We start from the raw sequence: 18,661 nt of genomic DNA, 5'->3' as shown, positions 1-18,661 counted from the left end.
CCTGGATTCAATCTCTGGGTCAGGAAGACCCCTGGAGAAGGAAATGGGAACCCACTCCAGTATTCTTGCCTGGAGAATCCCATGGACAGAGGAGCCTAGTGGGCTACAGTCCATGGGGTCGTGAAGAGTTGGACATGACTGAGCGACTAACACTTCCACCTCTTTCAGAAGGTTATCAGTGGTCACATAATGTATGTGAATGTGTGTTTTAAAGCTCATTTTTGTGGTCATTTGCCCCTAAAAAAATGAAAATTCCATTTTATCTGAGTTTACAACAGAGATGATCTTTGTAATGACTAGCCCAAGTGAGATACTTCCCCTTCCCTTGCATCTATTTCCAAAGAGAAAGGAAGGAAGGAAATGAGTGGGGGAGGAAGGAGGCTTTGCTCCCTAAGGACAGAGGCTCCCTAAGGACAGAGGCTCCCTAAGGAGAGGTTCTTGATTTCTCTTCTGGCCAAACACCAGGGACCAGCTCCGGGAGGATCAGTGCTTTGGGCACTAAGGTTGCAACAATGAGCAAACCAGACACAAAATCTTGTTTTTATGGAGTGAACATTCAGAGTCTTTAATAAGTAAGTCAGAGTGTTGATCTGGGTGAATTTTGCCCCCAATATCACCCTGTACTGCATTCTCCTAGTAGTAAATATTTTTTAAGTTTTCTCATCTTCTGAAAATAAACACAATGTAGATCCTTCAACAGAACAGAAAAAAAATTATTATCTGGTTTTTGTAATTTTTAAAACTGATATTTATTGTATCATGGTTTTCACATGAGAGTTAATTCAGTTAACTATTTTCTTTCTATTAATAACAGGGTACAATTGTGTTATATTTGAATTCTTCTTTTGAAATGTGTCATTACACTTTATCAATAGTACATGTTGTACAGTCCTTGTAATACTTTTTGATTGTATTCATGGAACTGAAATTTTTTTCCTCCAAAATTATGAGACATAATATTCATGAGATTATAAGATAAGAGCTGGCAGTCACATGTTACACAAATGTTCCTTCCTCTATAAATACTACATGAATGTTACTTTCACTTGCAGAACTCAGGATACCCTGGCCATGATCACTTCCTCTTTACAAACCTCTGTGGCAGTTTTTGCCCTAGTAATTCTACATGTCAGCACTCTGGATACTTTTAAAGCTGCAGTGTATGAACATGCTGTCATACTGCCAAATGACACAGAAACACCTGTTTCTCCGGATGAGGCCTTGTTCCTCATGAACAAGAACATAGATATTCTGGAGAAGGCAATTAAGCAGGCAGCTGAGCAGGTATTCTTTTATTTCTGCTAATCATAATTCATAAGACAGGCATGAGAGCTGATGAAGACTGGAGTGTTGAATTGTCTATATACACAGAGAAATAATTTTGATTTAACTTGTTTTGAGCAGGGTGCTCAGATTATCGTGACCCCAGAAGATGCACTTTATGGATGGAAATTTACCAGGGAAACCATTTTCCCTTATCTGGAGAATATCCCAGATCCTCAGGTGAACTGGATTCCATGTCAAGAACCCCACAGGTATTTGAAACATCCTATTTTTAAAAAAATATTTGCTTATTTATTTAGGCTATGCTGGGTCTTTGTTGCAGCATGCAGACTTCTCCAGTTGTGATGCCTGGGCTTCATTGCCCCACAGCATGTGGAGTCTTAGTTCCTTAGATCCCAAACCAGTGATAGAACCTGCACCCCCTATACTGGAAGGTGAATTCTTAATCACTGGACCACGAGGGAAGTCCCAGTCATAGTTGTTTGTACAAAGTACTGTGATTCTCTAAAATGCATATGCTTACTACAGAAAATGATGGATCCTAACTGTTCATGTATGTGGTATAAGTTTTATATATATATATATATATATATATAGACATTCATTTGATTTTTTAAAATTGTACTTAGATACCATTTAACAATTATTTATAATCTAATATGCTTATTAAATTTGGAGAAATATATAAATATTTATCATTGGGATTAGAAACTAAGGGGAAGACAATCTCATGAATATAAATAGTAAATTAATTTCTGAAGTAGACAGTGGGTTGTGTTCAGAAAATATTCCAAGGTCTCTTGTTGGGGTCCTTTAACGGACCAGAACCTGGTGGTCCAGAGTCGATGATAAGAAAGTGAAAGAGAGAAAGAGGCTGATATTCCCTGGTTTATGCAGAGAACCAATAAAGCCCTTGACACAGGGTTTGCATTGCTCACAAAGGCACTGGGCACCCTCTTGAGGGGGTGAAGGCACAGGGTGCCTTCTTGAGAGGGTCTTAGAAGCCTGGAGAGTGAGCATGACGGGTTTCTATGCTCCAGAGAATTAGCCAGAAAGAGAGAGAAACAAACAACACGAGGACCTAAGCTCTGATGGAGCAAAGGTGCTTTAATAATTTTTCTGTGAGTATATATAGGCTGGGATACAAGAAGTTTCTTTCGACTATGATAAAGATCAGAAAACCAAAAGTACAGTAACCGTTACCAAGGGAACAAGGGATTAATAATGGTCACAAGGTCAGGAGACAATCCATATGTCAAGAAAGGGGATCGAGACTAAGCAATTCTGTCATAAAGAGAATGTTTACTAAAGGAGATTCAAGCCTGTCTCACACAATGACCTCAGTTCCTGGGAGCAGCGTGCTGTTCTGCTTAAAAAGAAACAAAGGACTTGTGAGAAACAGCACGTAGGAATCCTCCTGTTAAACATTCCCTGATAATTCCCCCTTATTTATTTATAATATTTGTAAAAAGAGTTCTGACCATTAGAGTTTGTTTAGTTTTAACAATTTTTGCGTGAAGGCAAAGGTAGATGACAAATATAATTGTCAAGACAGTCACCAAAATTACAGTTCCAGACCCAATGCTGTGAGTAATGCTTTGAAACCATCCGCGTGGGTCTAGCCCAGATAATTGATCAGCTAGTTGTTCAGCTAAAGTTTAAAAATTAGTGGAAGAGGGCAGATTGCTGGAGTCTAGCCCTGGTTGGATCCAGGAATTCCCTCAGGATGACGGCATCGGCGATTGAGGGATAGCAAAGGCTGAGAGATTTATTAGATGCTCAATAATAACTGGTTTACACGGGAAAAAAATAAAGTTCTTGACACCGAACTTGCTCTGACCACGGAGGCCGCAGGCGCCCTCTTGAATAGCGGAAGGTGTCTCACTTTAGGCACCTTCTCGAGTGGGTCTTAGAAGCCCAGGCAAATACGTGGTCGCAGAGGACCCCCTGCGCTCCAAATCATTTTGGCATGAAGGAAGAATAGAAGAGAAAAAGAGGAAAAGGAAACAAGAAAGAATGACACGGGGAGACCAAGCTTCGGTGAGCAAGGCCCATAGCTTTATTTTCAACAGGGGCTTTTATACCCTAAGTTGCACATAGAGGATAATAGGGGATGTGAAATCATGCAAAGTCAGCAATCTTTGATCCTTATCAAAACCAGGGTTTCTTTCCTGCAAATTTATTGTGTACAAATGGTTTAGGTGATCTACATCATCTTCTGGCCAGAAGGCCTATTAACATTTTATGACTCTTGACAAAGGTTTGTCAATCCATAAGACTTATTTTCTCTAAGAGTAATTATTTTAAGGTTTGGTGCCATCCTCCGAAGGTATTAGATAAAGTTGCATTCCTACAGGGCAGAGGTGCAGTGGGTTTACAACAAAGGAAAGAATTTATTACCTTAAGGGTCTAAAGTTGCTAACACCAAGGCCACTACTTATTTTTTCTACATTCCAACTATATTAATTAATACACATTCAAGGATACAATACAGAGTATGTGGAAACTTGGCAGCAAGCATTGGCTCATCAATGAAATCTTTTACTAGTTTTATTCTGACAGTTTCTAATTCTCTGAGAGGCTCTAAGCTATTTGAATATCTTAAGCTTCCCATGCCTCTCGAGGCTGAGAGACTGTAAACAATCATATGCATAGCTGTAGGAGTCCGGGTAAACTTGTCAGGCGAGTTAGAGAGCTATCTGAGGGGTTTGGATTTAAACACACCTAATGCCCAGGAACTCATTAACTGGAGCTGTAAGTTAACTCTTTATCAGAGAGAGCGAGATGGTGGTGGAGACAGCCCCCAGTAAAGTCAGAGGTGAGAGCACAAAGCAGTAAAGTAGGCAGACTCTGGTTTTTGGGGGTAGATGCTTGAGAATATCCAGGGGGACTCCTGAGGCTCGATCCTGCCTTTGCATATGCCAAGCCTCCTTTTTCATGACCTTTGCCACAGGTGGAGCTCCTCACGCTGGCTCCCGACAGCAGATTATTGGAAAAGGTTTCAAATATTTCTTTTTGTAATAATTGTACATTCAGAGAGGCATTATCATGTATGCTTTGTAAATGAAATTTGATTTGTTCCCAGTTGTAGGCACTATTATTGAAATGAACAGGAGTAACACAAAATTGAGTAGAATTCCAATCACATTTTAGCATCACCTGTTTTTGTACATCTGTTAATTGATCTCCAACCAATTTGATGGCTGTTTTTAGTTCCTGTATTTCCTCTTGAATATCCTCATCTATCTAAGCCTGAGTGGCCCACCATCTTTAGTCCAATTTTGAATAAAATTATGTGTTTGAATTGAGGTTTGTAAAGCAACATCAGTGACAGCAGCAGTGGTGCAAATAGCTGTTAATCCCAAAATGCCAAAAATCAGCCATCCAATGAATCGTTTAGATCGTAGGAGCAATTTAGTAAATAACCTGGAAGCAAGTCCAGCCATGGGACCTTCTTTCCAGGGACGCTGGAGATTTATTGGTAACCACAGACTATGTCGAGATCGAAGAATCAAAACGGAGTCATTTCGCAAGGAAATAGAGGAGTTAAGACAAGTATATAACTTACAATTTATGCAAGTTTCAGAACGTAAAGTCTTATTGAATTGTAAATTTCAATTTACAATTTTGTATAGCTACAACAAAAGTAAGTGGAACACAGGTTTGTATACAATATGATTGATTATAGCGAAAGAAATAATTGCTATGGCTACGACTGGTCCCTGTGAAATGTCCCGTCCAAGTCCCAAGTTCCTCGGTGCTTGCAGCAAGTTTCCAGATGTCCCATTGTTCAGGCCCAATCTGTTTATCAAGGACAATCCAAGGACGAGGGGGGGGCACTCCACCGTCAAGCCACCCAAGAAGTCCTCTGTCATGGTAATGCTCCATTGTAGTCTTAGTAACCTTCTATGCTACTTGAGTAACATAATCACACACAGGCTGTTAATATCATCTGAGCAGTTAGATAACCACATACCATCGGGTCCCCAATAGTCAATTGTATGATTAGCCATAAACATTAATTTTCCTAATTTGGCCTGACATTTGTCCCAATGAACAGGAATATATTTAAAGTTCTTATTGGTAAACCCTTTGCATAGTGTTCTTTGTTCTTTCTTTAATTCTTTCCCTAAAGTTTCAGTAGTATAAACATGGTTCATGGACAAAGAAAGGGCAGTAAATAATCCAAGCAATGAGTGGAAGTTCTTTTTTGGAGGCAGGACGAAAGCCCAAGTTTGTTGATTAACATTAATACATAATTGTGTTGGGCCCATGCATAAAGGAAGGATATCATGGCAAGAGAAATGTTAATTAGTCTTCCTTCTTTCTCAGGATGAGACAGCCCCTCCAAGCTCCAAGGAGGGGGCACGTATCATTAGTGGATACGATTGGTCCTATATCTGTCCATTCAATAAAAAAGGGGGGTTAGGTGTATAAGCCCAATAAATGTGATGAATCAAGTCAGCCTGAACAGGGGAAGCAAAAGCAAGCAAAGCAAGCATAGTGGGGGGGGGGGGGGAGGGAATATATATATATATATATATATATATAAATAATTCCAAGGCATTCCCTGTTGAGAAACCAGATTTTCAGCTTGATTAGTAAGAGTTTTTATCTGTCCCCAAGTAGGGAGATCATAAGGTCAATGACGTCGAGTGCGGTGTTTTTTGGAAATTTTTAAAGCTGCCATGGCTTGTATTGGAATTTCTTCTTCCTAGGGTTTTTGTTGTTTTGTCTCTAGTTTGAATGTTGGGGGCCCCCTTAGGTTGAATCTTCCGAAGAGGAAGCCATCTGAGTTCGTTGGATCCATCTGGAGAAATAGAAGCATACCCTTTTCCCTGTAAGATTAGTTTCTTAGATTTCCATTGATTAGTTAACCCATCTTGATACCAAACAGGCAAAGGAATGGAGGTGTCCTTCAATGTCTTGAAATGTTTTTCTGCTTTTGTTAAAATATTTCCTTGTGGTAAGTTTAAAAAATTTAAAACAAATAAAGCTATATTAACAATAGTTATAGAAAGAAAGGAAAGCGATAATGATGAAAATATTCCTAGGAAATATTTCTGTCCAAAAGAAAAAAAAATCATCTAGCAATCTGTTTGGGGACTGGTATTTGGCTGTGGTTTTGAATTATTGGGTTGATTGCCTCAACATTTCATGCAAAGATGGGCTCGATAAAGGACAGAAATGGTATGGACCTAACAGAAGCAGAAGATATTAAGAAGAGATGGCAAGAATACACAGAAGAACTGTACAAAAAAGATCTTCACGACCCAGATAATCACGATCGTGTGATCACTGACTTAGAGCCAGACATCCTGGAATGTGAAGTCAAGTGGACCTTAGAAAACATCACTACGAACAAAGCTAGTGGAGGTGATAGAATTCCAGTTGAGCTATTCCAAATCCTGAAAGATGATGCTGTGAAAGTGCTGCACTCAATATGCCAGCAAATTTGGAAAACTCAGCAGTGGCCACAGGACTGGAAAAGGTCTGCTTTCATTCCAATCCCAAAGAAAGACAATGCCAAAGAATGCTCAAACTACCACACAATTGCACTCATCTCACACACTAGTAAAGTAATGCTCAAAATTCTCCAAGCCAGGCTTCAGCAATATGTGAACCGTGAACTTCCTGATGTTCAAGCTGGTTTTAGAAAAGGCAGAGGAACCAGAGATCAAATTGCCAACATCCACTGGATCATGGAAAAAGCAAGAGAGTTCCAGAAAAACATCTATTTCTGCTTTATTGACTATGCCAAGGCCTTTGACTGTGTGGATCACAATAAACTGTGGAAAATTCCAAAAGAGATGGGAATACCAGACCACCTGATCTGCCTCTTGAGAAATTTGTATGCAGGTCAGGAAGCAACAGTTAGAACTGGACATGGAACAACAGACTGGTTCCAAATAGGAAAAGGAGTATGTCAAGGCTGTATATTGTCACCCTGTTTATTTAACTTATATGCAGAGTACATCATGAGAAACACTGGGCTGGAAGAAGCACAAGCTGGAATCAAGATTGCTGGGAGAAATATCAATAACCTCAGATATGCAGATGACACCACCCTTATGGCAGAAAGTGAAGAGGAACTCAAAAGCCTCTTGATGAAAGTGAAAGAGGAGAGTGAAAAAGTTGGCTTAAAGCTCAACATTCAGAAGACAAAGATCATGGCATCTGGTCCCATCACTTCATGGGAAATAGATGGGGAAACAGTGGAAACAGTGTCAGACTTTATTTTTCTGGGCTCCAAAATCACTGCAGATGGTGACTGCAGCCATGAAATTAAGAGACGCTTACTCCTTGGAAGGAAAGTTATGACCAACCTAGATAGCATATTCAAAAGCAGAGACATTACTCTGCCAACAAAGGTCCATCTAGTCAAGGCTGTGGTTTTTCCTGTGGTCATGTATGGATGTGAGAGTTGGACTGTGAAGAAGGCTGAGCATTGAAGAATTGATGCTCTTGAACTGTGGTGTTGGAGAAGACTCTTGAGAGTCCATTGGAGTGCAAGGAGATCCAACTAGTCCATTCTGAAGGAGATCAGCCCTGGGATTTCTTTGGAGGGAATGATGCTAAAGCTGAAACTCCAGTACTTTGGCCACCTCATGTGAAGAGTTGACTCATTGGAAAAGACTCTGATGCTGGGAGGGATTGGGGGCAAGAGGAAAAGGGGACGACAGAGGATGAGATGGCTGGATGGCATCACTGACTCGATGGACGTGAGTCTAAGTGAACTCTGGGAGTTGGTGATGGACAGGGAGGCCTGGCATGCTGCAATTCATGGAGTCGCAAAGAGTCGGACATGACTGAGCGACTGATCTGATCTGATCTGATATGGCTGTGGTTTTGAATTATTGGGTTGATTGCCTCAACCAGTATATACAATTAATAATATACTGTAACTACAAAAAGGAGAAATTATATTTTTGACACTGAATGGCCATGATATTCTTTAGACTCCAGAGAAAACTGATTAAAATAAAATCTTTTTTGAATTTGCAAAGTTGGTTCTTCTTACACATGCAGTTAGGAAAAGGTTAACTTGTTAAAATACTTTTTTGGAGTTCCAATTCTGCCTGGGAAACAAAAACAGGCCTAAGAAAAAACCTAAAGTTAACTCTTATCATGTCCTTGGGATACACAGCTCACTCTATCTAGGACTCCAAATCCTGTCACATTGGATGTAAAATTTTGGCTATAAAATTTTGAGAAATAGTAGGACTGTTAAGCATACCTTGAGGTAACATAATCTACTGAAATCTTTTATGAGGCCCAATATGATTAGGATAAGGGAGAGAGAAAGTGAATCTCTCCTGGTCTACAGGATGTAAAGGTACATTAAAAAAGCAATCTTGTAAATCAGTAATAATAATGTGCCAATTTTGAGGAATAGTAATAGGTGATGGGATCCCTGGTTGTAAAGCACCCATAGGTTTCACAGATGCATTAACTTTTCTAAGGTCTGTTAAGAGACGCCATTTGTTAGATTTCTTTTTTATAATAGGAATAGGAGGGTTCTAAGGAGAGTAAGATTCCTCAATATGTTTAATTCTAATTGTGTGTCTATAAGTTCTTTGAAAGTAAAAGAAGTCGCTCAGTCGTGTCTGACTCTTTGTGACTCCATAGACTGTAGCCTACCAGGCTCCTCTGTCCATGGGATTTTCCAGGCAATAGTACTGTAGTGGATTGCCATTTCTTTCTCCAGGGGATCTTCCCAACCCAGGGCTTGAACCCAGTTCTCCTGCATTGTAGACAGATGCTTTACTGTCTGAGCCACCAGGGAAGTCCTTAGTAGCCTGTAATTTTTCTTTCATAAGGGGCCATTGCTCTGTCCAAATAGGCTCGTCATTTTTCCAAGTTATTTTAATAATTGCTTTGTTTGTTAAATGAGCAGTGGCCCTAAGAGAAAACGTGGAATGTATGTCTGAGTTTGCCATAGCATAAGTAAGTCCCTTCCTGTTAGATTAAGGGGTGCATCTATCACATAAGGTCTTAATGTTGCAGGCTGGCCTTTTGGTCCTTCGTATGGGTAGATTTGAACATTTTGATAAACTTCTTGTGCTTTGGTTTGAGAAATTTCTGCAGTTTGGCAAGAGATTTTTTGTATAGGTGCCCTCTCAAGGGGGTAGAGGCACAGGGCGCCTTCTCGAGAGGGTCTTAGAAGCCCAGGCAGGACAGTCAGCATGACAGGTTTCTACGCTCCAGAGAATTAGCCGGGGAGAGAGAGAGAGAAAGAGAGAGAGAGAGAGAGAGAAACAAAAATGACATGGGGACCTAAGCTCTGATGGAGCAAAGGTGCTTTAATAATTTTTCTGTGAGTATATATAGGCTGGGGTGCAAGAAGTTTCTTTGGACTATGATAAAGATCAGAAAACCAAATGTACAGCAACTGTTACCAAGGGAACAAGGGATTAATAATGGTCACAAGGTCAGGAGACAATCCATATGTCAAGAAAGGGGATCGAGACTAAGCAGTTTTGTCATAAAGAGAATGTTTACTAAAGGAGATTCAAGCCTGTCTCACATAATGACCTCAGTTCCTGGGAGCAGCGTGCTGTTCCGCTTAAAGAGAAACAAAGGACTTGTGAGAAACAGCACGTAGGAATCCTCCTGTTAAACACCTCTCTGACAGTCTCTACTGATGGTACCAGACTTCAGTTTCATAGTCTCTCTGCTCTAGAATCTGTTTCCCTTTGCAGAAAGACCTGAATCATAAGACTTTATGCTTTGACATTTTGCAGTTTCCTAGGCTCATAAAGCTAAATTTCCTGGGGTAAATTAATTTAGAAACTTTCCAACATAAAATATTTAATATATATGTATATTAATATATAACTTCTACTATCTACTAAGGCTTGAATTATTGAGGTACAGGTTGCACACTTCTATACTTCATACTCATTCTTTCTCAACTCTCAGATCCTCTCACCATCTCTTACCCTTTTATACTTTTTTTTTCACTCTGGTACCTCAAATTAAGTTTATTAAACATTCTTCTGCCATGCTTTTGCTGGCGATTATGGAGACCATGCTTTTTGAGGCACTACTGATAAGTCTGAAGCTTATGTAAGGGTTATCAGAAAACGGCTTTTCTCAGCTCTAAAGAGCTTAACCACACAACGAGGAGACTATTGGGTTCCATGACAGTCAGCAGCTCCACTTTCCTGTTCTTCTTGTTCTGAGCTGATGCTCCCCATGGTGTTTGTTGTGGAAGAAAAGGGGCGACAGCTGGACAGTCTTTCTGACTAGAAGTTTTGAGAAGGGGACAATCCATTTATTTTTCATCTCACAGTAGGATTCTGAGATGGATTTCTTAGTTAAAAAAAAACAACAACATATTTTGCCAATGTATGGGCTAGTCAAATATCACAGTAGCTATGAAAACTGGTGAAGGTTGGCATGCTAAGTTGCCTCAGTTTATCCAACTCTTTCTGACCCCATGGACATTAGCCCACGTCCTCTGTCCATGGGATTCTCCAGGCAAGAATACTGGAGTAGTTTGCCATGCCCTCCTCCAGGGGATCTTCCTGATCGAACCCACATCTCTTATGTCTCTTACATTGGCAGGCTTATTCTTTACCACTAGAGCCACATGATGAAGGTTGGAGGAAAGGTCTATTCCAGGTGGAATAGAGGTATTTACCTCTATTCCTCGTTCATAGCTCTATGAAATAAAGCATTGAAATATCTCTTTCATAGCTCTATGCTACAAAAAAGAAATTTTGAAAGAAAATGGGTTTGCACTGTCATCCAGTGTTCAGTTCAGTTCAATCGCTCAGTCGTGTCCGACTCTTTGCAACCCCATGAATTGCAGCATGCCAGGCCTCCCTGTCCATCACCAACTCCCAGAGTTCACTCAAACTCACGTCCATTGAGTCTGTGATGCCATCCAGCCATCTCATCCTCTGTCGTCCCCTTTTCCTCCTGCCCCCAATCCCTCCCAGCATCAGAGTCAACTCTTCACATGAGGTCATCCAGTGTAGTCACATTTAATTCAATGGCAACCCACTCCAGTACTCTTGTCTGGAGAATCCCATGGAAGGAGGAGCCTGGTGGGCTGCAGTCCATGGGGTCGCTGAGAGTTGGACACGACTGAGTGACTTAACTTTCACTTTTCATTTTCATGCATTGGAGAAGAAAATGGCAACCCACTCCAGTACTCTTGCCTGGAGAATCCCAGGGATGGAGGAGTGTGTTGGGCTGCCATCTATGGGGTCGCACAGAGTTGGACACGACTGAAGCGACTTAGCAGCAGCAGCAATGCCACTTATTGAGCACCTGCTATATACCAGATACTATTTTAAGAATAGGAGATATAGCACTTATTAAAGCAAAGTCTTCGCCCTTCCCATGGCTTATGAATATTCTTGGGGGGGAAGATAGATGTAAACAAATTCATTTATTATGTAGAATGTCATTTGGAGATAATAATGGGGTGTTGATGGAAGAAAACAAGTACAATCTAAAATCATATTTTATTTGGGACTTTACCAAGGCCTTAAGCCTGGGATCCAGTGGCTCAGATACTTCTTTGGACTGTTCCAAAGAGGTAAGGGAGGAGCCAAGATATATAGGGGTTTTTGCAACACCCCCCACCTCCAAGAAAAAACCAAACAAATAAAAGTAAACAAAGTAGTCCAACACCAAAGATTACTGCTAATGGTTAGGACTATGAACTTCTACTTTAGGGGGCTAGCTTCAATCCCGGGTCAAGGAACTAAGATCCTACAAGCCATGCTTCATAGCCAAAACAAAATTCTCCAAACAAACAAAAGAGTGACTCCCAAATGTTTAGCCTAAGCAGTTGGAGACACAAACTTGCCATTTATGGACATAGGGAGTGTTGGTGAACCAATTGGTTCCTCTTGTCCAGGCACTGGAAAGCCAATCTACTGATACAAGGTTGTGGTGAAGGAAAGCTCAGTGTCCAGCCGGGAATACCAGTGGCTAATGCTCAAAAGAACCAAACTCCCGATGGATTTTAGGGAAGGGTTTTTAAAGGCAAGGTAAGGGAGAGAGTTGCAGGGCATGTGATCAGCTTATGCACAATTCTCTGGTTAGCTAATGGAGAGGTAACAGGATGATGTCACAGGGGTTAACATCATCAGTCTTCAGATTCCAGCCAGTCTGGCTGTTACATGCTCATGGCCTTCATGCACTTAGCTTTTTCCGTCTGGTGAGGGTTTTAGTGTCTGCAAAACAACTAGGAATGTGTGTCAGACACTGGTTTTTATGTCCTCAGGGGAAGGCCTAACATTCTGTGCTCCTGTATGCCTGATCCATTGTTTAAATTGTTACCAGTCCTCCTGGCCCAACTGCTATTTTTTTGTTACTATGTCTTTACATTCTTACAATCATTTATTCTTGAATTAAATTTTTGTGACTCAGGGGAGGCCTAGGAGACTAAAGTTTTTCTACAAAAAAGAGGCAGGTAGAGGATATGGCAGGGTGGGGGTGGGGTGGGGAGTCTGTCCTGGTTAGGTGGCCTAGGGTCCTGGTCGGTTACAGGAGCACTGAAGGAATAGCAAGTCTGGGATGGAACTATGGAAATCAATTTTGTGCATCTGAAGTTTGAGCTTTAATTTAATAGACATCCAAGTGGAAACGTAACCCTGGCGGATATATATTTGAGTCTGGCATGAAATACAAGGTCAGGGTTGGAGGTAGAAAATCAGGGAGAAAAACATTTTCAAATTAGATTTATTAACATGGATAAGAGTACTTATCAATCCATTCCTTTTCATTTATTCATTCACTCATTCACCCATGTAACCAGCAAATGTCTAGAGATCTACAGTAAGGAAGCAGAAATGCAGTCATGAGAAAGAGTCATCTGGTGTTTGAATTTAAACTGCCTGTTAAATGCAAGCTTCAGAATACTTGCTGCTGCTAAGTCACTTCAGTCATGTCCGACTCTGTGTGACCCCATAGACGGCAGCCCACCAGGCTCCCCCGTCCCTGGGATTCCCCAGGCAAGAATACTGGAGTGGGTTGCCATTTCCTTCTCCAGTGCATGCAAGTGAAAAGTGAAAGTTAAGTCGCTCAGTCGTGTCCGACTCTTAGCGACCCCATGGACTGCAGCCTACCAGGCTCCTCCATCCATGGGATTTTCCAGGCAAGAGTACTGGAGTGGAGTGCCAGAACACTTAATTGTGCTTTAAAAATCAAAAGTGAATCTTATCAGATTCTTATTGGTGAGGTCATGAATGTACTTTGCCAGTGGCAGTTCAAATCAGGAACCATCTATAAATATCTAAGTAAATCTGGGTCCTCCATAATCTCACTTTTTTTTCAAATCACATTGTGCTCAATGAAACACATGTCATAATGTAGTTTATAGGATGGATAAATAGGTAATTATTTTGAGACATGCTTTTACAGATTTCCTCTTATTTGCTTTCTACAAATAAAGTTCATATTCAAACCTACAAAGCTTTAGGAAATAAAATAAAATATCTATCATCTATAAAAGAATAGTAGTTGCATTTTTAAATATTGATAATCATACTTAGTTTAAAAAAGATATCCTAGCATGGCGCTCACTCTATTCCTTTCACATTTAGTGTGACTATTCTCAAGTAATATTAATTACTTATCAATAAAGCTATGCTGGGCTTCCCCGGTGGCGCTAGTGGTAAAGAATCTGCTGGCCAATGCAGGAGATGTAAAAGTCATGGGTTCTATTCCTGAACTGGGAAGATCCCCTGGAGGAGGAAATGGCTCCCCATCCAGTATTCGTGCCTGAAGAGCCCCATAGATAGAGGAGACTGTCAGGCTACAGTCTATGGGGTCGCTAAGAGTCAGACACAACTGACCATCTGAGCACACACAAAGGTGTGCCAACTCCACACTGGTCAGTAATGTTAAAGAGCAAAACTCTTGGTCCTCAGAGGAGGAAGAACTGTCTCAAAGAATGATCTGTTCACAGATGTAACCGCACGTCTGCATATTCTTTATTCTGGGTAAAACAAGAGACCTGTCAAGTACATTTTTTTATGTCCTTAATCGTCTACAAACTTTGGGAAAAAAATGTATTTCTATAGTAAGAACAGAAACATTAGTTTCATCATGTAGAGTTATTCTGTTCATTGTAAAGACACAGTAGTCAGATTTTTTCAATAAGCCATGCAAGCATTCCTTTTTACACTCATTTCAAATCCAAAGATAAGAATTATAGACTATTTTGCATAACTGCTACATGAGGCCACAGAGTCACAGCTAGAAAGAAAGGCACAAATGGAAAAATCATGTCCCTTCTTTTTTATTCTGCTGTTTGTCACTTCATTGTCTTGGAATCTCCAGAGTCCAAAGGTCACGGCCCTCAGAGCTGTGGTGCAGCTCTGCTGCTACCATTTCCAGGGGGTTCCAGTGGCGTTCCACCACCCAGATAGTAAATGTAGCTTTGGATTGCACCACTAACAAACTGAGACACCCTCGCCTCCACGACCCAGAATGAGAGCTCATTTGCCTATTTCCAAACTACCAAGAACCAAACTCCCCAATACATCTTAAATTCAAGACTTTAGGAGCTGGATTATTGTTGGAAATAATAAAGGAATAAAGTTTCCTTAGAAAAAGAAGAGAAACTTACCTCTAATAGAGAGATAATATTTAACACCAAAATGGCTTCACCTATGGAATGAGTTAGAAGAGAAGAAATCTAATGCTTGAGCCACAGGAAACTTCAGTGTTTAGACTCAGGGCAGAAGAGGAGGAACCAGAAAAGGAGATGGAGAAAAGCACCCAGTGAGTAGGAGAATGAGAGAGTGGGGTCCAATAAGTGGGGTGAAGTGTTGCCAGGAGGAGAGTGTAACTCCATCAGCTGATGCAGAAGTAGTACAAGATAAGGTAAGATGTGGCTGTCATCACTTCACTAGTAGGGGTTTTCACGAGGGATGATAGCAACGAAGCCTGATCTGAGCACTTCCAAAGGGAATGCGAGAATATGGGCTGATCCAGGAAGAGGGCCAGCTCTTTCAGGGAGTTTTGTTGTAAGAGGGACCTAAGAACCTAGGGACCTAAGAAAAAAATAAATTAGAAGGGCATGTGGGGGTCAAGAGAGGTTTTTATTTTATTTATTTTCCACAGATGAGAGGTACCAGTGTATATGTGTGTGTTGATGAAATGATCTCTTGAAGAGATGAAAACCGTTGCTACAGGAGAGTGAATAATGAATTGCTGGAGTAATAGATAGAATTTGGAAAAAAACTCAGGTTTAACTTGTGACTTCTAAATATGATGTCTATAATGTCACATAATTAGTATTTTTTGTGTGTATGTGAGAAAATTCAGACTTAGCTTCATAGCAACTTTAAAGTTTATCATACATGCATATATATGAATATAAGCACTATGTTATGCATTCAGTCTCTGGGATTTATCTATTTATTAGTAACAAGTTTGTACCCTTAAACTACATGTCCCCAATTTCCCACAGTCTAACCTCCAATATCCACCATTCTATTTTCTGTATCTACAAGTTTGACTTTAAAAAGTTCCATATATAAGTGATATCATACAGTATTGGCCTTTCTCTCTTTGACACTGAAATGTTTTAATTAAAATTTCATTTAGATTTGGTCATACACCAGTACAAGCAAGACTCAGCTGCCTGGCCAAGAACAACTCTATCTATGTCGTGGCAAATATGGGTGACAAAAAGCCATGTAATTCCCATAATACCACTTGTCCTTCTAATGGCCATTATCAATACAACACCAACGTGGTGTATGATGCAAAGGGAAAGCTGGTGGCGCGTTACCATAAGGTAAGAGGGGGTGACTGTGTAAAATGGAGCCTCCTTTGAGAAGGGTATATTCTATGTTTAGGAGATAGAGCTTCATTTCCTTATAATACGATGTTTTATTGTTGTTCAGTCGCTAAGTCATGTCCGACTCTTTGCAACCCCACAGACTGCAGCTTGACAGGCTTCTCTGTCCTTCACTATCACTTGGAATTTGCTCAGACTCATGTCCATTGAGTCTGTGGTGCTATCTAACCATCTCATCCTCTGCCACCCTCTTCTCCTTTTCCTTTCAATCTTTTCCAGCATCAGGGCCTTTTCCAATGATTCATCTCTTTACATCAGATGGCAAAGTATTGGAGCTTCAGTTTCAACATCAGTACTTCCAATGCGTATTCAGGGTTGATTTCCTTTAGAATGGACTGGTTGGATCTCCTTGCAGTCCAAGGGACTCTCAAAGTCTTCTCCAACACCACAGTTCAAAACCATCAATTCTTTGGCTCTTAGCCTTCTTTATGGTCCAACTCTCAAATCCATACATGACTACTGGAAAAACCATAGCTTCGACTAGATGGACCTTTGTCAGCAAAGTAATGTCTCTGCTTTTTAATACACAGTCTAAGTTTGTCATCTAGGTTTGTCAATACAATGTTACCAATATTTTTTTAAAAAGAGCAATAAAAAAATGACATTTTAGAAGTGTGGATTAAATTGTAGACTGAGATCTGTAAGAAAGGTTTTGTAAGTCCAGAATCAAGATAAAGTTTTTGCATATATAAAACAAATAATTTTAATATTGATACAAAGGATACTGAGATGACTGCCATCTGGATACCAGTCAGTTCAGTTCAGTTGCTCAGTCATGTCCGACTCTTTGCGACCCCATGGACTGCAGCAGCCAGGCATTCCTGTCTATCACCAACTCTTGGAGTTTACTCAAACTCAAGTCCATTGAGTCAGTGATGTCATCCAACCATCTCATCCTCTGTCATCCCCTTCTCCTCCTGCCCTCAGTCTTTCCCAGCATCAGGGTGTTTTCAAATGAGTCAGTTCTTTACATCAGGTGGCGGAAGTATTAGAGTTTCAGCTTCAACACCAGTCCTTCCAATGAATAGTCAGGACTGATTTCCTTTAAGATGGACTGGTTGAATCTCCTTGCAGTCCAAGGGACTCTCAAGAGTCTTCTCTGACACCACAGTTCAAAATCATCAACTCTTTGGCACTCAGCTTTCTTGATAGTCCAACTCTCACATCAATACATGACTACTGGAAGAACCATAGCCTTGACTAGACGGACCTTTGTTGGCAAAGTAATGTCTCTGCTTTTTAATATGCTGTCTAGGTTGGTTACAACTTTTATTCCAAGGAGTAAGCGTCTTTTAATTTCATGGCTGCAGTCTCCATCTGCAGTGATTTTGGAGCCCCCAAAAATAAAGTCAACCACTGTTTCCCAGTCTATTTACAATGAAGCGATGGGACCAGATGCCAAGATCTTAAATTTCTAAATGTTGAGCTTTAAGCCAACTTTTTCACTTTCCTCTTTCACTTGCATCAGGAGGCTCTTTAGTTCCTCTTCGCTTTCTGCCATAAGGGTGGTGTCATCTGCATATCTGAAGTTATTGACATTTCTCCTGGCAATCTTGATTCCAGCTTGTGCTTCTTCCAGCCCAGCGTTTCTCTTGATGTACTCTGCATATAAGTTAAATAAGCAGGGTGACAATATACAGCCTTGACGTACTCCTTTTCCTATTTGGAACCAGTCTGTTGTTCCATGTCCAGTCCTAACTGTTGCTTCCTGACCTGGATACCATTTAACACTAAAATGATAAAAGATGTTTTCATATTGTATGAATTAGTTTCACAGAAGCTAATTTCTTTGCTTTCTATCAAGTTACAAAAATGATCTTTCTTTTTTAGATTCTATACCAGTTGATTTAATTATCCTTTTATTGATTTAAGGTCAAATTATAAAATTTTTACTTTAAAATCTGAGTAAAATAACCTGAAGGAATAAAATAACTTAATGTCATAATTTTGTACCAAGTTGGGCAGGGAGAGAGATTGACCTTTTACATGAATATGGGGTGTGCAGGTCAGTGTGAATGTCCCTTTTCCTGTCCCATATTCTTTTTTCTAATCATCTTATATTTGAACCACAGAATCTTCTGAGTGGAGAAATTATCTCCTGGAAGTCCTAGGTAAAAAATAAATTTTAGTCAAGAAGAAAGATATGGCATCAATGATTTTCAAATGTTTTTGATCACATACCTATATGGAAAAAAAATTAACACGAGTCCTTAAAAATATGTTTATATTTATTTATGCATTTATTTGTGTGTTTATAAATAAGACCCAAAACTTTCAAAGAGTTTTCTATGTGATCTTATGGGTCTGACAACTTGTTTTCAATTGTAATTAAACTTTTATGTTCTCACAAATGTGTCTCAAATTGGGAATAGGAATGTCATTTTTGTTATTTTGGAGACTGTGTTTACATTGTTAGTATCATTTTAAAGGCTAATTTTGCAGCTACTCTTCTATTCTGTAAGTGTTTACCTAGTTAAACTGATAACATAGTTGATCAATCCACTTAACCAGACCCAGTAAATGGCAGGATGGCATAGTGTACAG

General features: G+C 40.1%; 1 protein-coding gene across 2 annotated transcripts in view; it reads left to right on the top strand.

Annotated features, from left to right (window-relative positions):
• Nucleotides 1-18,661, top strand: part of VNN2 (vanin 2) — a 31,395-nt gene that overhangs the window by 1,119 nt on the left and 11,615 nt on the right. Inside the window, exons 2-4 of one of the 2 annotated variants that reach the window (XM_059889774.1) lie at nt 1,053-1,284; nt 1,405-1,535; nt 15,862-16,054. In XM_059889774.1, coding sequence (XP_059745757.1) covers nt 1,072-1,284; nt 1,405-1,535; nt 15,862-16,054 — 537 coding nt within the window. In that variant the 5' untranslated portion in view covers nt 1,053-1,071. 2 annotated transcript variants of the gene reach the window in all.

This window comes from Bos taurus, chromosome 9, assembly GCF_002263795.3.
Source record: "Bos taurus isolate L1 Dominette 01449 registration number 42190680 breed Hereford chromosome 9, ARS-UCD2.0, whole genome shotgun sequence".
In the NCBI taxonomy this organism is placed as follows: domain Eukaryota; kingdom Metazoa; phylum Chordata; class Mammalia; order Artiodactyla; family Bovidae; genus Bos; species Bos taurus.
Note: the sequence above shows the minus strand (reverse complement) of the source record. Positions and strands in the feature narration are given on the sequence as shown.